The 23,393-nt window shown below is 51.9% G+C and overlaps 2 protein-coding genes and 2 non-coding genes across 4 annotated transcripts; 2 read left to right on the forward strand and 2 right to left on the reverse strand.

Annotated features, from left to right (window-relative positions):
* Positions 1 to 3,391: 3,391 nt before the first annotated feature.
* On the reverse strand, positions 3,392 to 4,117 carry NCU14171. Its single transcript, XR_897975.1, has 3 exons — positions 4,033 to 4,117; positions 3,738 to 3,967; positions 3,392 to 3,666 (listed from the first exon to the last, which is right to left on the reverse strand). It is a non-coding gene; the product is annotated as a ncrg52 (non-coding RNA).
* Positions 4,118 to 6,037: 1,920 nt separating this feature from the next.
* Positions 6,038 to 10,824, reverse strand: NCU04830 (hypothetical protein). Its single transcript, XM_955296.2, has 3 exons — positions 8,864 to 10,824; positions 8,314 to 8,472; positions 6,038 to 8,239 (listed from the first exon to the last, which is right to left on the reverse strand). The coding sequence occupies exons 1-3, from the start codon at positions 8,937 to 8,939 to the stop codon at positions 7,170 to 7,172; spliced, it is 1,305 nt and encodes a 434-aa protein (XP_960389.1). The 5' UTR covers positions 8,940 to 10,824; the 3' UTR covers positions 6,038 to 7,169.
* A 5,259-nt stretch (positions 10,825 to 16,083) lies between these two features.
* Positions 16,084 to 17,224, forward strand: NCU14172. Its single transcript, XR_897976.1, has one exon. It is a non-coding gene; the product is annotated as a ncrg53 (non-coding RNA).
* A 3,249-nt stretch (positions 17,225 to 20,473) lies between these two features.
* NCU04832 (2-dehydropantoate 2-reductase) lies at positions 20,474 to 22,444 on the forward strand. Its single transcript, XM_955298.2, has 3 exons — positions 20,474 to 20,798; positions 20,854 to 20,920; positions 21,067 to 22,444. The coding sequence occupies exons 1-3, from the start codon at positions 20,761 to 20,763 to the stop codon at positions 22,204 to 22,206; spliced, it is 1,245 nt and encodes a 414-aa protein (XP_960391.1). The 5' UTR covers positions 20,474 to 20,760; the 3' UTR covers positions 22,207 to 22,444.
* Positions 22,445 to 23,393: the final 949 nt, after the last annotated feature.

Here is a 23,393-nt window from a genome sequence, read left to right on the forward strand (position 1 = left end):
TCCATCTTTACACCATTGAGCACTCGCCCAGCCACCCTCTGTCCAAATGAATGAAGATGGGTAGACCAAAGGTTATGTGCAACGGGACAGCGCGACCTTCCTACAAGTCGGCAGGTATACCTAAACGGCCTCTCCAACTCATTGTAGTGCAGTCCTCACTTCGTTCACGTAGAGGTATCCTTGCCTCGTGTACCATACGGTAACCATACCGTCCAAAACCTGTAATCCATTCCATCCATCCATCCATCCCCCTCAAACACTCCAGTCACAAAGACGAACGGCGGACCGTCCCTTCCCTTCCCTACCCTTCCCTCCCCCCTTCTTCCAGCTTTCATCCATCAATCCATCCATCCATCCATCCGCCACCCGCCAACACCCATGAAAATCAATAGCACCTCTTGGTACATAAGTGATCACAAGGAATGTGGTCGGGCAGTCTACCGATTACCCCTGATTTTCTCCAGTCAGTCAGTCAGTCAGTCAACCAGGGCTTTTCCGCAAAGCCAGGCAGCCAAGAAGCCTACCTACCAAGCTAGTGTAAGCCCATACATAGTATATGGTACTGTGCGTAAAGCAGAAATCATAGTAGTAGCATATATCCCAGCCAGTAGTTCATTAGTTCCAAAGTTCAAAGCAGGGAAATGCCAGTCAACTTGAAGCGTCTGATAACGAACATCTTGCTCATCGGCATCCATCCATCAATCCTAATCCTCGCTCAGGTCCGGCTCGCTCGCGCAGCTCCACACCCACTAGAGTTGACCTTCTCGGCTCTTTCCTTTTCCCGTCCTTTTTTCGATTTTGTTTTGTTGTCCACCCACACATGTGCTGTGCTGTGCTGTGCTGTGCTGTGCTGTGCTGTGCTGTGCTGTGCTGTGCTGTGCTGTGCTGTGCTGGCCTTATGTCCTACCGGCGCCATCTCCGTTCTCCAGACAGACAGACAGACAGACAGACAGACGGACGGACTCTCTCTCGCCCTTCCGCCTCCCTCCCCCTCCTCTTCGGGCAAACCAGCCTCAAAAGTTCTCCGTGTGTGTGTGTATGTGTGCCTGTTACGCCTCCCCACCCCCATTCCCCCTTCCCCCTTCCGCCTTCCCCCTATTGGGCTCCTCCCCGCTTTGGCCATCTCCCCTCCCCCGCCTCTCCGTGTTTTTTTCCCCGCCACTTCTTCATCGTCGCTTCCTTTCTGGTCTGGGGCCCCGGGTGCCCGGACTTTTACACTAGATCGATGATAGATGGTAGGATATTGTAGAAGTGCACCAATGAATGACTGACCTGGTTTTTTCACAAAGCCAATGAAATGAAAAAGAGTGCGTTATCTTGAGTTTCAAACTGATGCAATGTACGCATCAGGCCATTATCCCCATCACTTTTTTCATGCTGCTTGGAGTACATACAGTAATAAACGAACGATGTCACCACCGGCCTGCCGGGTGGGTGCTCGGGTTTCCGGGAGGTTGGGTACATACGTAGTCCTTCCTGGTACATAGTACACTGCATACGTATCTCTTCACGTGGTCCTTCACAAAGGGTGTACATAGCTTAGCTTAAGCCCAAATAGGGAGGGTGTGGTTAGGGCAGGGCAGGGCAGGGCAGGGCAGGGTAGGGCAGGGCAACGACAGGAAAGGGAAAGACACACCCACAGTGGGGAGAAGTGCTCCAGAGGCTAGATAGAGGCTAGAGCCCAAAAGTCCAGGGCAAGGGCAAGGGCAAGGGCAGGGCAGGGCAGATAGTGTTGCTTTAGGGTAGGTTTAGGGCAGGGTAGGCTTGAACCCTTAGTTAGGATTATTATCAGATGGGGATTTTGATAGTAGTGTATAGGTAGGAAACGTGTCACATGAAGATCAGATTTGGATATTGGAGGTAATCCTGGCAAAGAGTGGCTTGTCTGGTTGGTTGACCAGAAAAAAAATAGTGTGTATCGGGGAATGAGATGCTCGGCGTTAACAAGCCTCTCTTACTCCATCATGTATCGACGGCGTTGGGGCATCAACGACGAGCTTCTTCGCCCTTTGTCATGGTGTAAGTGGTTTCAAGTTGTGTTGTACTGCGTAGCGTACTTACTGTACACCTCTGCCGACATGTGAGACGTTAACGTGGTACCGCCAGCCACCCTTGCAATATTCGGGGACCTGGAGGTGTGCGAAGCAGTCGTCTTTGGTTCGAATAATAAAGTTATCGCCACTTTGCAGTTCACCATGCTAAAACCTTCAAATGCCGGCAGAGGTTCAGAGGACAGGAACTCATGCAACTGCCGAACACCAAGCCAACTGTGCTTGTCTGTCCCGTCAACTCAACTGCCGTTGCCTCTCACTCAGCTTACATATCCAATTATTTTCTAGAAATGAAGGTTAGCCAAGACCTTCTTCTTCTTCAGTTGCTTGGCTTCTTTTTATAGCGTGTATGAAATGAAGGGGGTGGCGAGAAAAGAGAATGAACGATTGTTGTAGTCCAGTCCAGTCCAGTCCAGTCCAGTGCAGTCCAGTCAGTCATATGCATGAAGCCCTGGTCCTGGTTACAGTAACCGACGTGGTAGTCCCGGACATTTTGAGCCTCATAGGTCGCAGCCCAAATTGGACTCTACCAGTACACTACATACCTCTGCATTGTACACTTCATCGGCGTTCGTGCTCCGCACGACTAGTGACGGATCGGTTTTGGCATTGAAATGCGATAGCTTGTCAATAGCTCATCTCACGTTTCTTCACTCCTCATGGCACGTGTTCGTCCTCTTTGGTTTTTTGGTTTTTTTTTTTTTTTTTTTTTTTTTTTTTTTTGCCTTTCCGGGGTTGAGTCTAGATCGGGCTCTACTCGTCTGGGCTAGAAACACCATTTAGACCCATTTCTCGCAGCACTCCGTGTACATCGGTTTGCTAGCGATTTGTATGAATAGCCAGGTATCCCTTCCTGTGTGAATCAATTCGCATCTGCGAATCAATGCGCCACCCCCCTTGGCCGGGCCAAAGGGGGGTGACAGATGAATCGAGCCTACACGAGTAGTGCAGAAGCATATCTATTCTGGGGTGAAGGTGGAGGTTTCCTATCGGATTCTTGACATCCAGGTGGACAGTGGTCCGTGAGATGCAACATTTCGGCCGTCTACCCAAAAGTGAAATTGTTGCTCGGGGTGGGTTTTGATTTTTTGGGTGAGAACATCTATTGGTGCCCCGCCCGCCGGCTTGTGGCTGATCACGAAATTCGACCGAGAACGGATACCACGAGACCCATATAGTACACTACTGACGATGTTCACCGTTTGGAATTCTCGAGGCCCTGATGCGCTGAGCTACACGAACCGTACTGTAGTGTCAACGATATAACACCCCCTGCATGTATATATGTAGAAGGGCACCTCGTGAATTGGGCGATCTCTGGGGGTGGCAAATTCTTTAGTGTACTCCCAAGGTGGCTGTCTGTACGAGAAATGAGCATTCTAGACATTTTGATACCCTAGATTTCTGTGGTACCACTAGCTCCCTTGGCTGTAGTGGACATGGAGTATGTAGTTGACGGACGGACGACGCGCGACGGGTCGTGGGCGGGCGGGCGGATGGCGGAGACCCTTAAGGTACCTTTGAGCCATGAATCTAGGAACGTCCTTGCTTCTGCCTTCAAATTTTATGCGCCGTGCAATCCCCCGGGTCCGCTCTGTGGTTGCATTGGTGGCAGCTAAACCCTACAATCAGCTCCGGGCGGGTGCTGGTCTCGAGACCGGGCCCGGTGTGGGCGACGATACATACGTAAACCGGAGGACGGAGATTAGGGTTTCGGCGACCACATGAAGGCACACAAAATGTGTCCACCTCACCTCCCGAGATGATAGCGTAAAGGGGTCGGCAACGGGCCGATATGTACGTGATATCTTCAAGGGACGAGGGCTTGTGAGACACGGCAGCTTGGCGATGGCGTTGCTCGTGATTTGTACATGACTATCGAGGGAGAGGATCGTCAAGCAAAGGGGTCCGAAACGCTATATTAGTATTACCACCAACCCATATCAAGCGAGGAGCAAAATGCCTTGAACCAAAAACCTACATTGTATCCTCGCTCAATGGTCAAAATGGTTTCGTATCGTCGACATTGACTCTGAATACTTTGTTGTGTACGTGCGTGCGTGCGTGCGTGCGTGCGCGGAGCGGTCGTGGATGGAGCATCAAGATTTCCGTGTCCGGCATTGTCCCTGCCGAACCGTTCTCACCTCCGGGTCCGGGCTGGGCTAGTCCTCCACTCGGATGGCCTGATCCACAATCCGCTTTGACAAATCGAAAGAGATTGTCTTTTATCTCCGAAAGACTTGCCGAATCTCCTTCGGATTTGGCGGCCATGTTCAATGCTGGTGGCCGAGCCTGGCAAATTTTGGCACGTCCCACAGCCTCGAGTCACAGCCTGTCGAGTGTCGATGTTGTTCGCAAGCACGACACCACCCGCATCGCTATCAGCGCCTAGAGGTCACGGCGGATCGACAAGTCAAGGTATCCTAGCTGATGGACCAGCTCTTTTCGGCATTATCCGCACACGCGCGTGCACTTTTAATCGGCGATCCAGTGACAGGTGTCGGGGTCGAGTGGGGATAGCTTCACTTGTCGTCTCACTTTGTCTTTGGTCGCTGGCCATTTGATGTCACCCAAATATCTTGACAGAAGAATTGCTCCTCCTCGGTGCCCCCTCACATTGCGGCTGACATAAATCACCGCTACTTCATCAACCTGCTGCCTGGATATCGACCCTCGTCGGTCAGCAAGTTCATCATGGTTCGACGTGGCTCGTTCACTGGTCGTTTGCAGATCCGTCAAGCATCGACTCCTTAACAACCCCATTCTCCAGCTTTTACTCCAGGAAAATCAGAAAAACCGGAGATCACGGAGACAGAGCCCACGGGGCAAAGGAGCGGAAATAACACGAGTCTGTGGAGGTTGGACGTTTGAAATCGGAGTAGTCTCCGGATTGCCCAAACTATACACCCGACAGTGCCGCACTTCCTGTCCCCATGCTCGCAACGCAACTGGGTGATCGCCTTTGTTTAGCCCCTATAATTACCCCTGAAACACCCTGTTTGCCGTGTGTGCAATGTAAACATCGACGTCGCATGCGTGTCATGGCATCGTAGCCAGCGACTCCCTCCAACCTCCAAATCCCTTCCCCATCTGTCGTCACTCCGGCGCATTGTCGGTGGCATGGCGCACGTGTGATAACACCTACCACACTATGATGGTTTGTCAACGTTCCGTTCCGTTGGTCGATGTGTCCCGATGGCCAATTGGCAACGCACATTCCGCACTCGCACTGAACCGTTGCGATTTGCGCAGCGCGCGTCAAGTGCGCCTGTCAAGTGGATTTTCGTTTCCATTTCACAGCTTTGTGGATCGGCATCCACCGTGCCACCCAAGCCAGACCAAACCAGATCCGGCCTGCTGGAACCCTAGCTTGGCGCCAAAAACCAGATGGTAACCTAGTCGTAGCCTCGGAGACGAAGAGGTTCTCACGGCCCTGAGCCCTAGCATGGCCGCCCTTGCCGCTCGCGAGCCCTAGTACGATAGGCTTGTGGGGCATAAAAATGCGGCATGTGTACATACATGTATTTCCCCGTACGTAAGGAAGCTTTTCAACATCGTGGATCCTGCCGCCGCTGATATCCCGTTGTATGCCCACGACCGGGCGCTCAGATTGCAGTGTAGGAGGAACGGTTGTGCACTGTCACCAATCGGTAAGATCACAGGACGAAAAGATACGGACGAGGGATGCGGCAATCCGTCAACTGGTCAGCCATATCAGATGGAAAAATGTAGTTGTGGTTGTGGTGGTGGGGTCAAGACTGCCGAATGAGCCAAACCCCTAGCTGCGCAAGCTCGAACCCTGGCGGCAAGTATCTTTCATTGTTAGCATCGATCCACCTTTTGACGTCATCAAGACATGCTCTCTTCTTAGTGTAGCCCGATAGCCCCACATCAGCGCTACCTCTACGCTGTTACCCACCCTCCTCTGGGGCTCTCAAGAACTTCACCACAGCGCTGTAACAACAACAAACAGCGCTATGTGTACTCGCTAGGCTCAATGAATGCTTGACCGAGTTTGCTCACCTCGAACTCCACTGTTCTTCACCGTGCCGAGCCAGAGTTAGGGCTAGGTGCCCGAGGCCCACTTTCTTCATTACCCCTACGCTGTTTAGTGCAATCTAGCTGTCGATCCCGAGTCACGATTGCGATGCCAACGAGTGGAAACCGCCAACAAAAGCTTTGTCGTGGATACAGTGGGGGACAGTAGGACGAAACTCGGTCTTGCTCGGTAGGTAGCTCGGATGGGTCGTGTCGAACGAAACGCGAAGCTATTCCTGCAATTTTGGCGACTGCGGCCCATCCACTCCTCTACATGGGCAGAGTCACCGCTGAGTCGCCAAGGTTAGTCATCCACTTTGTGTGTTGGCCTCCTCTTGGTGAGCAATGCTGGAGCAAGTTCCGATGACGCTGATGGCGGCGTGACGATGATGATGGCGACGGTGACATGCTTCGGTGGCCGAAGCGATGAATTGGCCATGGAAGGAAGGAAAGAGCCCCAACCCCCTTGAAATTGATATAAGAAATGAGACTTGATCAACACGTAAAACGTCTGCCCGTAACTCCTGCAAAAGAATACCACAAGATCCATTCGTAGAGTCGCATTTCGCTGGATGTTATTGCGAAAGTGAGATGGCCTGACCATGAATGCATAAATGGAAAATGGTATATGTGATAAAGATGATATAGCAAAAATCCTTCCAACTTTTTGTTTTCGCTCTCTTATTTTATAGTGCCGCCAACTCCAGTGCCATATATGCGATGCCTTCGTACCCAAACAAGACGAAATCGAGCCTTGATGAAACTGGTAGAGACAAATAGTAAAATAAATCGTCGCGTTCGTGCCATTTCAATACCCAAAAGAAACAGGAAAGGAAAAGAAGATACGACAAGAACAACTCCCTGCTGCGCCGACATACATAAAACTACCATCACCACCTCCATGTTGGAGCATATGTTGGTCCTTAGGATACTGAACAGGTCTCACTGGACCATGAAATCGTACCGATGGAACCGACTATAAATGTGGAAGGATTGGTATTTCAGACTAAGAACGGGGCATGGGTATCCGAGAAAGGCAAGAAACATCGCTTTGTTGGTGTAACTTGAAATCAGATCTCGTCATGATGAGCCATCCCAAAGCGGGTGGACAGTGCCATCGGCTGGGGCGGGGTCTTGGAGGGCCAAACCGCCGTAATGAGTGATCCAGAAAGCCGGATCATCCTCGAGGGGAAAGTTGCTGAAATCGGGTAAGTTACTCGTCAAGAGATTGGAATCATCACTGCCGAGTGACGAGTTGTTTGCCAAAAACTTGGCACCGGCCTTCATCATCTTGAACTCTTCAAAGTCAAGGAAAGGGTCAGCAGCACCGTAGAGGTTGGGCTGGGGCTGACCATACCCAAAGCCGCTGCCGGACGTAGCGGCACAGAAACCAGATGTAGTCTCCCAGTCATCAAGAGCTGGCAAAAAGTCCTCGACTTCAGACATGTCGCCCGAGGTGGATGTGTTGGTGGTCAAGGTGGAAAGCGACTCAGATCCGTAGTAATCGAAGGAGCCGTAGCTTTGCGCCTGGTCATAGCTGGACGGAGCAAAGTCCACCGACTTGTTGCCCAAGTCGAGACCCTCGTAGTGGCTCCAATCAACAGAGGTAGCGCTCAAACCGGCGCTGAACAGGGGCTGATCATTGTCGGAGAGACTGCCAAAGAAGTCTGCGCTGTTGGGGACATATGGGGGGTACTTGATGCTGGAAAGATCCAAAGGAGGGAGCTGTCCGTTGAGCTGGGCAAACGTCGAAGAGCCCGTCATAAGTGGCGAGGCGGACTCGGACTGGGCTCCACGCTGCATGGCAAGGCCACTGCCGCTGACGTCCAAGTTATCGACGGAGCGAGCTCCCAGGCTTGAGGTGGTGCTATGCATGGAGTTACCCCTGCTGAGCGTGTAAGGACCGCACTTCTGCGAGGGCTTGGTATGCTTGTACGTGGGCTTGTGGTGGCCGTTGGCATCGAAAGAGAGCATGGCATCCGAGTTGGTTGTGTTAGCCCTGCGCCTGCTGCGGGAAGCGGACTTTGAGCAACTTCGCGATACGGAAGAGCAGCTTTTGTCCGAGTCAGACTCGGGGACGGTCTCGAGCTGAGGATGCTCCTTCTTGTGGCAGCAGGTACAGCGACCGCCATGGTTGCAACAGCAGCTTTCTGCAAGTAGACGATATGAGAGTCAGACAAAGCACAGCCTCATCAACCCGGCACAGCGAAGACTGGATGCTCACCCTTGTGACCCTCGACCGTTACTTGCAAGTGAATACACTTGCTCGTCTTTTCACCGCAGTCGCACTTGACGTGCGAGGCGCGATACTTGCGCATGGACCGACAGTGCTGACATTGCGAAACCGGCCGCCCCTTTTTGTTAATGTGCTGGAGTGGACGATCTGCAGCCGCACCGCGCAAAATTAGCACAATTCCCCATGTAAAAGAACCAATATCAAGACGATTGGATAGACACCGCCAAGCCAATTGCATGAGCTGCACCTTCGTTGACCAGAAATGGCCCTCCTTCTCCTCAATGCTTCTCTCGGCCCCATTGTCTCACGATGTCCTAACCCGAGTGCCCACGGTGTCCACGGTTGCTCACGGTTTAGCGATCTGGGGGCTTCGGACAAGGCAGGTCGTCTCGCCTTGGAACCAGGTTCCAGCACCACTTCAAAACTACTTTCCCCCCTTTGCCTTTCAAGCCAACCTTCCAGTGCAGTGCAGTGCAGTATGGGTCAAGTGGTAGGGCAGCGGAATGGAATGCAAACTCGGCAATATGGAGTTACTCACCGTGGTGTTGGCAGTTGCTCACACGATGACCCCTCACACAGGCCTCGCAAGCCCACTTTTCACCGTTGATGAGCATGGTCGTTGAAGCTTTCGGATGTAATGTTAAAGGTGATGCTGGCGATCGGACCTCAGACTTCAGGCCTCGAGAATGCTAGATCTAGCAATGGAAACTTGGGTGGGTTGGAATATCTAGAAATCGCTGACGTGGTGCGGTAACGCTGCTGCGGGATCGGAGCTTGGTTCCTAGCACAAGAACCCTATTGCCAAACTCTTTTTTTCCTCCTTCCTCAAAACTGGTTATGTGTGACTGGTGGCAGGATCACGGGCCAGTACTTTCGCGTCCTGTATCTGCGACTCGACTCCCTGGAGTTATTGCGCTGGAGCTGGGACTCGGAACTGTATGTTTGTCGGTGTTTTGCTGCTCAGGGGCAACGCGTGCAGACTCGATCGAAGCTATCGATGGTAAGGTGCGGTTGCAGGCGGTTGATGTACCTCTAGGTGCGGTCGAGACTCCCGGGTAATGTGCCCTCTATGATTGGGGTGGTCCAGTGCACTGATGTAAGCCTTCGCTTCAGGGGGTGGGCACCTGGTAAAAAAAAATGTCTAAAGTGGGAAAAACAAAGATGTCAAGATACGCAAACTCTCAAATGCTCATGCCCGTGCGTGCGGGTATATAGGTTGACGGGAGACAGGTGGCAATAAGACCAGAAAAAAAAGAGTTGGGAAAGCAAAAGTGCCGATGACTCCGGTGAACAAAGCCGCCCTCGCAACAAGCATATAAAGATGGCAGACAGGACCAGGCAATGTGGGCTTGAAGTGGAGATTTGGCCAAAGTTCGTGTGTAAGTCGCGGGCGCGAGAGCGACGGTGGGCGGCGACGGTAAGCTAGTACGGTGGGCGGAAAGGTTGGTGACGAGGCCCTGGCTGTGGTGGCTCTTGGGACGGGGCCTGGGGGTTTGCCAGACCGGGGACTCCAACGACCAACGGGGACCGACTGGAAATTGGCGGGCGTAAGTGGGGCTCGCAGAACATGGGACACCACTGCTTGCCTGCAATCTTGCTGCAACCTCACGGGATGGTGTCGGGAAGGCTTGCCTTGTACTCCGGGCCTGGGGGGGTAGGATCTCGGCTGAGCTGCACTGTTGGGAAACCAACCTGGAGACTAGACTAACCCGGAGACTGGAGTCGGGGTGGGGTGAAGATTGCTGACTGTATTCGCGTAGTAAGATAGACGTACGGTATCTATCGATGTAATTTTCCCAGCTCAAGATCTCCGGGTCGGCGGCTCGGCAGTGACAGCTAGTCTGGCTGAAGACTTGCTTGAGTGGACGTTCAAGTCGATCGAGGTATTGCGGCAGCCGGGCGACGGGGTCAAGCACATTTCCTGGTTTCCAGACAGATCAAGCTAGGTCGGTCTGTACGTCGGAGAGGTGTCTTAACCGCCAAGGTGAGGTGAGGAGGGACGCCGCTCTCATTGAGACAAGCAAAGGGGCAAAGAGAAGGACGTGAGAGTAGAATATCCTATGGTCGGCGGCCGACGGGCAAGAGGGTGGTCCGGTCTTTTTAAGGTCTCCCTGTCCCCTCCAACATCCGCCATGAGGATATGGGGGCTCGGGGAATGCCACTTTTTACCTAGAAAAAGGCATGGGCCACGGCGGGATAGGTAGGAGCGGCCGAAGAGAGATCATGATAAATGGATACCTCGAGCTGCCGACTCGCTGTCCAGGGCCTGCTTCCCGTGCTGCTGATGAACCATCCATCGCTCACTGCGTGCAGTCACTGGCAGACTGGCACTGCATCCCGTTGTCCATTTGTGGGCATTGTGGGATGGGCGTCCGCCTGGGGTGGGCTATGGTCGTAATAAGGCTAGCAATCATGTTGCAGAACATGGGAGACAGGATGGAACAGATCAAAGCCGGAATGATCATTGAGCAATTGGAAGAAAGCAAGACCCCAAGCCGGGAACACCAGGCGAGTCCGGGGTGCAGTGACGAAATGGGAGCTGCCAGATCGGGATGCTAAGGGAGCAGCTGGTGCAGTCCGGTGCCCGGTGTGGTGGGCGGGTTTCGTTGAACCTTTGAGCGCAGCTGCACAGATTGCACAGATTGCAGAGGAAGTCGCAGTGACTCTGGTGCTCGCATGAGGCACAAAGCTCCGGGCTCAAGGTACCTACCTACCTAGAGGTATGAATAATGTACTCAAGTTGCAGAGGTAGGTAAGCTTCAACTCCATCCTGGCCTATGGTGTCCTGCCTGTTGGGGAGGGGGGTCAGGTTAGTTGTACATAGTAGGCAAAGTCGGCATCGCGTTGCAACCTAGAGGTACTACACGGAGCCCCAAATGGTAGTAGGCATGGGAGGTTGCCCCGGCGGATGAATTCACACTGCACGCTTCATGGCACGAGCTCTGTCAGTGAGATAACATCTGTAGGTCTATTACAAGACAATTCTTCTCGATAGATGGGGGAAGGAGTAGCGGGAGACACACAACTCTAACCCGAGCTGAAGGCAATATAAACGACGACATAGGAAAGAACCGGGCTGGAAAGACCGAGACGAGAAGTGCCTTTGGGATATCCTTGAGACAAGGCAATCACGACCTCGAGCCTTCGTTGTATCATAACCCAGCTGTTGGCAGGCGCCATGTGGCAGGTTCGGAGCAGAGCGGGATGGAAACCGCAAGCCCTGGCAGCCATTTCCTGAATTCAGCATCATTAAAGTCGCCTGCCATCCGTGCTTCATCCCACCCCATTCTGGTCTCATGCGACCTGTCTTGATTGGACCCCTATTCGTGTCTTGCTATCAGTCGCATTCTACGCAGCTTGACCCCGAATTCGATGTTAGGGGGTTTCCACAGATCGGTGATGAGGTGAGCGTGGGGAACCTGGATTACTACACCACCTCACAGAAGTCGAAACGTTGCTTCCTCTCATGCTAGTGTACTGTCGGCCCTACCATAGCTGGTTCAGTCTTTCTGAAGCTGAGTGCGATGATGAGATGGTTCAAAGGTAAGGTAGCCTTGGCAGGTACGATGAACCCCAAACTCGGCTCCTTCCTGACTCGGGACAGTCTCTTTGTGAGGAAATGGAAGGAGGGTCGAACCTGCACGTGTAGAGGTAATGACAGGAGCAAGCCCATGGAGGAAAGAATACCCGGATGTACCGCAGCATAGTGGACGGTAGTGGTTGATACTTCCACTTCTATCTCCGATCGTCGCCGGGTGCCCTGGGCAGGCATCTCAGTGGGTACCTCTACTATGGAGATGTGTTCTGAGTCGTTCCACTGTTCCCGGTGCTCTGCCCGGCCCCATTTTGCACTGCAAGCCATCGATTCGCATCGACGGAAGCGACCTTGTCATCACGCAATGAAACAGGCTCCATCAACAACAGAAGCACTCGCTTAAAATCTTACTTTGTTGCGCACCTCCCACGACAAGCGCGCCCACTCAGCCTTCCCATCCGGGCTCTCCCAGGGCACCCGGCCTTTTCCATCGTCACTCTCAATTACGGGCTTGTTGCATCGATCCTCCCCACGTCCGGCCTCCCCCTGTGGTCTTTGCTACGAGAGGAAGCCACCCTGCCTCCCTGCTTACCGAGGCAGCGAGACATCAGGCAACATGGACAACATGAAAGCCTCCCTCTGCCTTTACGTTTGCCGTAACCGCTCGGTCGCGTATCCGAGAGAGTGCAAAGAAGGCAGGCGAAAATGGTTGCAGCTGAAATGAGCACATGCATCAACGAAACCGCCGAATTGGGCCCGTCTTTTAACCTGTTCTTGTATACGCAGTAAGGTAACTGGCTACGCTAGGCCTGTAGCCAATTACCCCGGGGTTCGTCCTCCTCCTCGCTTGCCCAATTCCACGCTAAAGAATCGCTACTCTCTTTTGGGCCCAACAACGGCCCGTGCTGGCTGATCGGGTTAGAGCAATCCAAACCAACACCTCCTCCACAGCGCACATCCCACAACCTTAACGGTATCGACGGGCAGCTCTGCAGCCTATAAGTCCATTGGTGGGGCCATCGCCGAATCTCCGCCGCTCACAACTTGAAGTGACAGGCTGACAGCCTGCAGTAAAATCCTGTCTTTTGAAGACACCTCTGTATCCACAACATCATCTGGCCTCGGAATGTCTCACTGTTTAATATCTGTGTTTGGAGAGACCAAGCTCCATACGGGATGACTTGGCGGGTTTGAGTCCCAAGTCGTTCGTTTGCCAGAAAGATATTCGTCTGTACGGTCTGGGTGAAGCATCTTGTCTTGTAGAAAGGGACCCCCCAGCCTTTTGACAATGACCAACAGGCGGTGCTGAAGCATACGACATATCCCACGTTTTCAGCACTTTCATGATACTCTCACGAATTGGCTTACTCAAGCAGGTCGAAGGGGAGAGGGCCGACATACAATTTGCGGATACAGGTTCGATCCATGGCAACAGCCGGACTGCGTTGGAGCGGTCGCTAATGTACGTGCAACTCCACCATCTTACTGTAGTGTATGTATATCGACATCAAGCGAAACCAACCACACAAATTGGAACTTCTGCGACCGATCAAGGCAGAACCTAACGATACCTCTTACGGAACACCGTACAAGGGTTTCCGTATTTTTACCAGGCATCTCCGATACCTCGGCCCGGTTGCAAAGGTTGCAGCATAAAACACAACCGCAACCTTACGGATCTCAAGCTTCTTAATGGTCATCCAGGGGGTTGACAGGTTCCATACGACCTGACACAGGTCCATGATACAGCCTCATCATTTCTTTGCCGCCCGCTACGGGTTAATGAGAAAGCTGCATGTTTGGGTGATCAAGTAGAGTCAAGCTTGTCAAGGTGCCTAAATACGCTAAGATGGTCTCCACCAAGCCGCATCAAAAGGGGCCGACTTCTCCAGAGTCCCCCAGATCGGCAACAACAGGGGTATCGACCACCATGCTAACAAAATTCGCCGGGACATGGCCGACTGTAGTGTAGATAGTATACATCGCGGATGGAACGAAGATGATCAACTTGAAAATCGGACCAACAAACGTGGGCCATTCCAGTCTTGAGGTAACCAGAACTCCGTTCTCATGGTCGCAAAGGTTTGCGGGTGCACCTCGCATTCTGTTCTCATGTTGTCTCGAAGTTGCTACTCTTTAGAAGGAGGCCATGCCGAAGCCCTGTGCAAACACGTACTTGTAATCCATGATTTGTCGGGTCAGTCCGCCTTCTTCGTGAAGCAGTTTTACCGGCCAGCCGGCTCACACCTCACATGCGCCCAAGAAGTAGCCAAGGCGAATGCGGATTTATCCTCCTAATTCACTTCAATCGTCCTACTATCCACTCAGTCCTTGCTGATGACAAGCTGGGGATTTTCCTACCGTCTCTCGTCAGCTCCTAGACCTACATCACGAGTCTGTCCATCTGGGTTCGTTGAACCACTGCCGGTGCTCGCTGTTTCACTGCCCTCATGAAGGATCAAGTGTCACACGGCGCATCAGTAATTGACAGTCGAGTAGTACTCGCCAGGCTCAACCTTGTTTTTTTCTCGGTACAAATGCTAGCATCATCTGGACATCATGTGAAATGTCAGACTTCACCGACCGCCTGACCTCAGATTAATGGAAGCACTAAAATGACATATCACGTCTCATGAAGGATTCGTTTAACGCGTTACAGGTTCGACACAGAGGACACGCTTCGGGTCCAAAGGGGGCTCGGCAGCAGCGTGTTTCGATAACTGGTGCAAAATCCAGGACGGACTTCTTCCTTTCGTCCTTTGCCCTTCGACCAAGTTGAAACTACCAGGTTGGCTATTTCTGGGCATCGTATCTGTCAAAGTTGTAATTGAAGCGACAAAAGCATAGGGTAATCACCGACCAAGCATCATAGTAAGTTCAAGTTGAGACGCAATACGTTAACATCGCACGTTGCCTTCCTCGGCCCAGGAACGATCGTGCCGAGATGACCTTCTGACTCTATGCAAACTTTACATAGTTCTGATATGCCATTCCCAGGGATCCAAAACTATGTATGCTTCTTCCGCATCGTGCTGTTGGAAGTGCCAAATATGATGTGTCTGTTAATGTTGCTCCGTCTGTGCTGCTGTCTGAGTGAGCCCAGGTTGAAAGTGTTGTCGTACTCGTTTGACAAGGTAAATGTGTACCCTTTATTGCTGGGCAGTGTCATCTCACCGATATGCTATATAGGATGCCAAAAATTTGGGCGGGTGATCACAAGGCAATCGGGTTGTGCAACCAACCGGCTGATACACTGTCGTTTTCTGCAATTGTTCTAGAAGACCCGGTCCCCATCCCATACTCCGCACTCTCTCCAAGCCATGTGCTTTCGTTTTCGGAGTTCAAAAGTTCGAGGCGATGGGGAGAGGACAAATGATGGGAGGGCGGCAAGATTCGACACACATGTGCCATTTCCGTTCAATTTAGCCAGACGACAGATCAGAGTGTGCCTATGACCCCTCGGCGAGCTCAGGTTCACACCCTCGTGGGCGCTTGTCGGCTCGACGCCTAAAATCGAGTCTTGACGAAGAAGCCAAGGCCGAAGTTGTTGATGTCGTTGCTGCAATGATCTATCCAGAGTTTCAAGGGTTCGTCTCTGCTGACCGGGTCAAAGGGAGCGGGAGAGCTCTCGTCTCCTCTTCTGCATCCTTTCCCGACTCAAATACGAAACCTTCAGACACCACTCCATGATGAACCATAAGGGGACAAGGGAGGAAAACCAAAAGGGCCTCCTGCGGCAAGCTTCTGAACTGATTTGTCGGTCGACACCTTTATGGTGGTTGGCCCTCAAGATGACGTTATTCTTATTCTTTGAAGCATGACGTGCACGCTAGAAACGGCTGCAGCTGACAAAGAGTATTAGTAGGAGTTCAATTCCAAAATCAATGGCTTCTTCTCTGTCTTATCACTGGCCAGCCATGATGTGGTGATGGAGGTGGTGGCATCACTGTGGAAATCCCAAGTTCATGCATGGTTGAAGAAGAGTGGGGTAAGGGAACAGAAGCTCGAGCCCGGGCCATGTATTAGGTTATGTACCTACGGTGGAGCCCACGTTCATCAAAGCTTCCCTCAACAGAGCCTAGCGGCACTCCGGCAGGCCACTTGTGCCTCTCTTCACCACCTTTGCATCCATTTTCCATCCACCTGAATTTTCACCCCTCATAAAACCCCCACGTTTGACAACAACTCAATTTTCCTCCCCGCAACCAAATCAGTCTTGTCAATTTTCTTTCAATTTCTTTGCCTATCTTTTCCTCCCTCCGCCAACCCCACGACGCCAATCAATCAATTCCGATCATGAACTTGATCATGCTGCTGCTTTCATGACGATTGCACCGCAGAAAATTTTCACGTCTTGCGGTGGTGCTACCACGGGATTGGCAAGCTACACCGGCCCTCCGGCCTCGCCGTCTACCGAGACACGCAAGCCGCAAGCGACAAAAAGTTGCACGACCATGCGCTAAGCCGCTTGGCTCATTCATTCCCTCTCGCTTCCCCTCTTCCCTTCTACATCCTCCTTTCCATCATGGCAGTGTGCAACACCAGGTTCGGGCCATGCGCGGCGTTCACCAAAGTTCATTTAGCTCTTTCCTGCCTCGTCCTCCCCCAAGCCTTGTGACAGACTGCTGGCGATTATCCGTCAAGCCCTGTTCGTAGCTCGTTATAGCTGAGCTAGGCGCGGGAAGATTGAAAGGGGCAGGCTGAAAGGAGATGTCGAGGTGAGCTGCTGCTGCAGGGACGGCTTGGCTCAGCATCACATATCGAGAGCTGCCGAAAATGACATTGCACCTACACGTTGGCACACCTCATCACCTTAGGCAAGGCGCGATGCGGCGAGGGCCGTCAACGCGTTTTGGTACTCCCATCCTTCCCATTCTTTTCCATTCCCCCATCCATCAGCGCGGCTGCGATCATTGATGGTGTTATTGCAAATGTGGTTGTTTACCACATCACCTTGCCATTAGGCAATGTGGCTTACCTACCCTCTACCTCTTTTTTTTTCTGCCAAGCAAGGTGTTCGCTTTATGTGTTCATCTACACATCTACGTCTCAACTGGTTGACGTTGATGTCCAAGCTTAATGGCTAAATTGACATATTTCAAACCCAATGCTGGGCGCCCGTGTTGACCGTCTCGTCTTGAGCTTCACATGATATCCGGGAATCAGTGGAGGTTACATTCTAATATTCCAAGCAACACTATATGTTGTTGTATAATTCATGATACCATTTGTTCTGGGGAAGTTGAGGAGGGGAATATACCTCCTCGATCTAGATGTTCGCCGACTGCTGCCTTCCATGGTTCGTCAACGGGGCAAAGGGGAAAGGTAGTCAGCATCATCAACCACTCAATCGATTGAGAGCTGCGGTGGTGTGTCCTGCTCATTTGTCTCCCTGTTTATCACACCTCTTTCTCCCCTCACCCACGTAAACATGCAAGATTTTATTTTTCTCCCTGCCCATTGTGAAGGTGACGGGGTCGTATCGGTATTGGTGCTGCTGGTGACAATTGAGATAAACTACCGAGAAATCGCCCGTGGGTTGTTCCATTTGGCCTTTCAATGGTTACATCTGTTTATCTACCTCTGTGCTGTCTCAATTACACACCCTTTCAGTCGCACTACCCACACCATTCCCAGCTATGCTTTTCGTAAACGTCATGCAACATGCTGAATGTTCTGGAAGTCATTGTTCCCGGAACGAATGTACCCTCAGCAGGCACCGCACCTCCCATCCAGCCCATTCAGCCCCTTTCCCATCAATCAAAGAACCCACTGCCATTATCTTACAATTCGAGAGGCTCGGCTTGCCGAGTTCATGTTGGACGGACATTGCGCCGTGTGTACCCGTCCCGCACTCGCCACGCTACGCCTGCCACGCCCGCATGTTGTGCGTGCGCCTACCAATGTTCTGTCTGTGTCACGCCATTTTCATTGTCATAGAGGGACGGATGTTGACTTATTGGGACGGGACCGGATGGGCGGCACATGCCTCACCTACCTCACCGCGCTCGTTCGGCATTGGTAGACGATTAGGACGGCTGGCGGCTTGTTTGTACTTGGACCGGCCGGAACTAAACTAGAAGACATCGCTGTGAGGCCAAAGTGGGTACATCACAAACTATCATGCAAGCCTCAAGTGAGGTTAAATTTGAGTTTCATCACATTTCTCATAGTCCTCTTTCGTTAGCTTACCACAGCTAGCGTCTTAATGTCAACACCGTTATGCCAATGTCCGCCGATACCCGGCCAGTGGCCGGTCAGGTAGATAGCCATGACTTGCGGTCCACGTCCATCTACCCGAAAGACGGTTATACACCGCAGCTTCTCTTTTTTTTCTGAAGCGTGGGAAGATGGAGACACAAACTCAATCTTCTCTCGGAGTTCGGCAATCCTTCATCCACCACTACATACCGAACAGCAGCACGTTGTGTCACTTCCGGTGCCGGCGGCGCTGGTTCCGGTCTCCGGCGCTCTCTTTTTGCTGTTGCTGCGGTACGGTGCGGCCGAACGCAGATTTAGGTGAGATGTGAACGGTCCGATCCCCAACCTGTCTGCCCGATCATCATACGCCAAATTGGCATGGGGCGATCGTCATTTTTGGGGGGGATCTGGGTAGGGCGATAGTAGGACTGCCGGCAAAAGGCATGCATGGTACACGGGCATGGCATGGACGACAGATTGTGGTAGTGTTGTGGGATGTGGGTTACGCTGTGTAAGGCTTCGAGGAAAAGAAGAAACGGGGGGGCACGGCGTTCTGTTACACCCTGAGTTACTGTTTTCTGTGCGCAAAGGGCAGAGAAAGGTTACAGATAGGGACACAAAAACCAACGGGTTTCTGGAACTCGTGGTGGTGTTGAGCGTATGGGAGGTTACCAGACGGGACTGGGAGGAGATACAAGCGCGGTTCCTATGTCTCCCTCCCTATCTTTGTCAACATCATTCAATAACCGTCTCTGTGGTTAGGAATCTGGTTGTCTTCTGAACGAGGGAAGGATAGGGGAAGGAAGAGGAGCACAACTATCCGCCGCCTGTCGTTTGTTTAGTTTTATTTCACTGCCTTCTCGGTGTATATTCACATGCCACCCGCTGTTTGTCGTATTCCCTCTACACGGCGGCTGACACACGGGGTTGCCGTACTTCCTTTTTGGACCCCTTTTCATTCCAGTCCGGCTGGCATGCCGACTTGTGAGACGTGAGGCATGTATGGGACCTCCACATTTGTCAGCTCAGGTTTCATCAAATCGAATACATTACATGCATCTTTGGTCTTGATGTTACTTCAAGTCATAGACAATCGATGCATTTTCCATTGAGTCTTTGTTTTGGATCCACTTCACACTGATACTTTTCCATATCCATGTCAGTTTGCGACGTCCGTTTCTGGATTAAATGTTCCCATCTGCTCAAGATCGGTGTGACGAATATCAGACAGGTAGTGTAGTAGGCATGTAAACAGCAGAAACATCTACCATCGATATGGCCCTCAAGTTTGCGCAATCTCCGTGACCTTGCAACTGAAGTTCAAATGTCATTCGTAGTGAGATTGATCAAGTCGTGCTCGGACGCTCCGTTATGGTAACCCCTTTGTTAAGTGTGAAGAGAAGATAAGTAACATGCAAAGCTTCAATATGTAGGCACTTCGCAGCATCCCAAACATAGGTACCTGGAAGATCATCAACCCTGTCTCAGATCTGCCGTACCCTGTATGATATAAAGTGAAGTAGGCGCACCACAGCAGACGGTTAGAACTTTACAGCATGTCAAGGGAAATGACACCTGGGTATGTCTTAGAGACAGAGTCCATGAGACCACTTTACGCTGTTGCTCTAGGCGGTCAGGAATGGTTTCGAGATCAACAATGAGGACAAGGGCGACCGAAGCAGAGCCGCCTTCGATACCAGTTCATCCCACCACAACGGTGGATAACCGGTCTGAATGCTTTGGTAACATCCAAAAGCAAGACAGACAGACTACCTACCACTCGGTCGCTATATTTTCTTTCGTTGCTATGGAAAACAAGCCTCACAGTCCTCGCAACATCAGATTTCGTCAAAGTCCTTAAATATTTTTAGAGAATAACTCGTCGTTGGTCTCCGTCGAAATAACTCTTGATCTCGGGTCGCGACCCGACGTTCCGGTATACGTAATCCGGGGAAGTGAGTGAGTGGGTTGCCATGCTGATGATTACTTGCATGACAGTTCCATGTCGCGGATCCGCGGGATATGTAGGTATGTATGCATGCTGTAAGGAACAGGAAAGCTTTCGTCGTATGATGTAGCTTGGAGCCGTGGCCGAGAGATAAAAAGGGGGCATGAGACCCATACTGTAAAAGGCAACAGTGTGACGTTTGTTGCAAAGTGGAAGGTTGAAAACTGCAGTGCGTGTGATTGTGCATGTGTTGGAGGAAGGTTGCCGACCAGTGGTGAAGATTGGACGCAATGCCGTCCCATGCTGTGAGGGTTAGGTGTGGGGAAAATGGTGTGCTGTTAAACCAGGGTTAGACCAGGGTGTGCTCTCCGGGGTTAACTGTGGGATGGTCTGCCTGCCAAGCAAAAATGTGGTGGCCCAAACTCCGCTTTCGCAGCTGCCGTCTTCTCCGCACAATGACAGTTGCCGATGGTGTCATTGAAGACCGGCCAACGACAAACAAATGCTGAGCCGAGGTCAGACTGCGCATCACCGTTCACACCAACACCATTATTTACCGTAAGAGCCAAACATCGCCGGCAACTGATCAGCAGGCAGTGGGCTTGAGATATCAATTGACTCCAGGCGGTTGAGAATTCCAAGTTCAGTTACCAAGCACTCATCTTGAAGAGAGCAGACGCCAAGACCCCTGTAGATAGCTTCAGTTTCTCGTTCCTCCAGAGATACTACCTTCAGTTTCATAACCGCCATCATGCCCGACACTATCAAGCAATATTCTGACCCGGAAAAGTAGGTATACTTGTTGAAACTTCCATTACCGAACGCCAAACTGACAATTATGCAGACCCGTCCATGTTGTCTTTGTAGGAGCTGGTGCCGTCGGTTGTTTCTATGCCTCGAGGCTGCATCACGTAGGCTCATCCCTATCTGTTAACTTTATGTCTGATAAGTCAAGGGTGAAGCGAAAACAAAAATGGCCTGGTTTCTCATCATCCATCCTGACTCATCCTTCGTCCCCATTGCCCAGAGCATAAATAGGTACTGACACCTCTACCAGCCCTCCAAAAACATCCACGTCTCCCTCATCGCCCGTTCCAATTACAAAGCCCTCTTAGACAACGGCGTCAAACTCCAAACCTACTCCTTCGGCGACTACACCTTCACCCCTCACGCCGTCTTCCCCAACGTCGCCGCCGCCGCCTCCGCTCCTGTTCAGCAATGGGACTATGTCGTCATCACCACCAAAGCCCTTCCGGACCGCGGTGACGACTCGGCGCTCATCGCCCCGCTCATCGGTCCCAACTCGTGCATCGTCCTGATTCAAAACGGCGTCGGCGTCGAAGCACCTTACCGCACCCGTTTTCCTTCGACGCCCATCATCAGCGCCGTCACCGTCGTTTCCGCCGAACAAATCAGTCAGGGAGTCATCCGACAGAACCGATGGACGCGCATCCACCTTGGTCCGTACTCCAACTCAGCTAGCTTTGATTCTAGCACACCTATTACCAAAGACCGTGATGAAGTCTCCCCTTCTGCCACTACCACTCCCAAAGTTGAATCGACAGGCAATCTAACACCCACCGGCTCCTCCTCCCCTTCTCCTTCCCCCTCTTCATCCGCGCCATCTTCTCACCACAAACTCACCGATTCCGACCTCGCCCTCCAACAAAGGGGCTATGACCTGGCATCCCGCCTCACCTCTTACCTCGTCCACTTGGGCTCAGTCCGCGACGCCCATCTCTCCACCGAATCCCACCTCCAGCTCATCCGGTGGCACAAACTCTGCATCAACGCCGCCTTCAACCCGTGCTCCATCTTATCCGGCGGTATCGGCAACGCCGACATGGTTCGGGACCCCGAGCTCCGTCTCTTTTTGTCCGCCATCATGTACGAAATCTGGGATGCTGCGCCTTTGATCCTGGGTCTGCCCAAGGGAGAAGGGTTCGAAAAGGATCCCAAGGGGTTCGCGACGCCGGAGAAGATTCTCAAGTCGACGGAGAGGAACGTGGGTTCCAAGCCGAGTATGTTGTTGGATTGGGAGGCGGGAAGGCCGTTGGAGTTGGAGGTTATTGTGGGTAATCCGGTGAGGATTGCGAGGGGACGGGGGGTGGAGATGCCGAGGTTGCAAGGGGTTTATGCGTTGTTGAGGAGTATGCAGAGTGTCAGGGAGAGGAGGAAGAGGGAAGGGAAGTTGTAGATGGAAATTGGAGGGAGAAGGTTGGGGGAGATGGGCAGTGAAAGGTGGTTGTTGCTTGGTGGTTGAACGAGCGAGCGAGCGTTGTCGTGGTTCCTTTTGGGGGCAGATGCTTTAGGTTATTAGTGTGAGAAGGCTAGACGGTGACATGTTGAGACTGGCAGCTCACAGTATCATCAGGATAGAAGATGGAGTAGTAATCAAAGACGTTGATCAACACCATCACTGCACGAAAATGAGAATGAATCTTAGAAGCGACTCGAGTGAGCCTGGTAAACAGGACACTCATCGTGATAACTGACATACTCCTTTACAAAGGCCATCCATTGTTCATAAGAGCTTCGCTATCAAGAATTTCCTACATGGACGACAGGAGTCTTGCTCCATCCAGACCAGACACATCTACAACATGAAAGAACCTATCGTTTTTTTTTCACTGACACCTTGATGGCATACTCATCGTTAACATGAGCGCACCTGGTGAGACTGGAGGTATTCATCACTTTAATGACAAACGAAAACCGTGAAAAAAAGAGCAAACGTTATGCCGGCATTCACACGCCCGTGCCAGTGTGCTTGTGTGCCCCATCCTATGTACGTAGAATATGCCCTAATCGCAATTGCGGCACGCCCGTCATTATCTCCGTCTCCTCCGTTGTTAAGTATTTCGTGAATAACGTCACCAACCCAGTCAACTTGACGCAAGGGATCGTAAGATCGGGACTTTGGTGGCCCATAATTACCAATCCAGCCATATCTGTGGGGTTTTTGATGAAATCTGAGACGAAGCTCCTTATGAGAGAAGTCGAGTTAAAACGTGATCGCCTGTGGGTTTTTTTGGAAACATTATGAAGAAGTGAGAGAGGCGGATTCTCGGGCTGTTGCTGTGATGTGACTTCTTAGGGGGTTAAGCGAGGAGGCAAACGGGGGCACAACATGCTGATAGTTGACAAGCCGAGAGGCAAATGGAGTATACATGGTACGTAAATGATCTAAGTATGTAGTGTATGCTGAGCAGGGTACGAGGCGCGTGATGCGGAAGATGCCGTCGAGGATTGTTTGCTAGCGGACGGAAGGGATTCGGAAGAATGGTGGAACTAAGTACGTAGTTGGCGATGGTAGTTTACACCACTGTGAGCGTTCATAGCTGGAGTCCCGTTGGCGCACGACGTTTTTTCGAATGCGTTGGT

The sequence above is a fragment of the Neurospora crassa genome, linkage group VI (assembly GCF_000182925.2).
Source record: "Neurospora crassa OR74A linkage group VI, whole genome shotgun sequence".
NCBI lineage: Eukaryota > Fungi > Ascomycota > Sordariomycetes > Sordariales > Sordariaceae > Neurospora > Neurospora crassa.

What these genes read in the sequence shown, in the direction of transcription:
- NCU04832 (XM_955298.2), top strand. Translation starts at nt 20,761, where the DNA reads ATGCCCGACACTATCAAGCAATATTCTGACCCGGAAAA. An exon ending in CAATATTCTGACCCGGAAAA is followed by an intron (nt 20,799 to 20,853) that starts GTAGGTATACTT and finishes ACAATTATGCAG; the next exon opens with ACCCGTCCATGTTGTCTTTG. An exon ending in ATGCCTCGAGGCTGCATCAC is followed by an intron (nt 20,921 to 21,066) that starts GTAGGCTCATCC and finishes CACCTCTACCAG; the next exon opens with CCCTCCAAAAACATCCACGT.
- NCU04830 (XM_955296.2), bottom strand. Translation starts at nt 8,939, where the DNA reads ATGCTCATCAACGGTGAAAAGTGGGCTTGCGAGGCCTGTGTGAGGGGT. An exon ending in GAGCAACTGCCAACACCACG is followed by an intron (nt 8,473 to 8,863) that starts GTGAGTAACTCC and finishes GTGCGGCTGCAG; the next exon opens with ATCGTCCACTCCAGCACATT. An exon ending in AACGGTCGAGGGTCACAAGG is followed by an intron (nt 8,240 to 8,313) that starts GTGAGCATCCAG and finishes GTCTACTTGCAG; the next exon opens with AAAGCTGCTGTTGCAACCAT.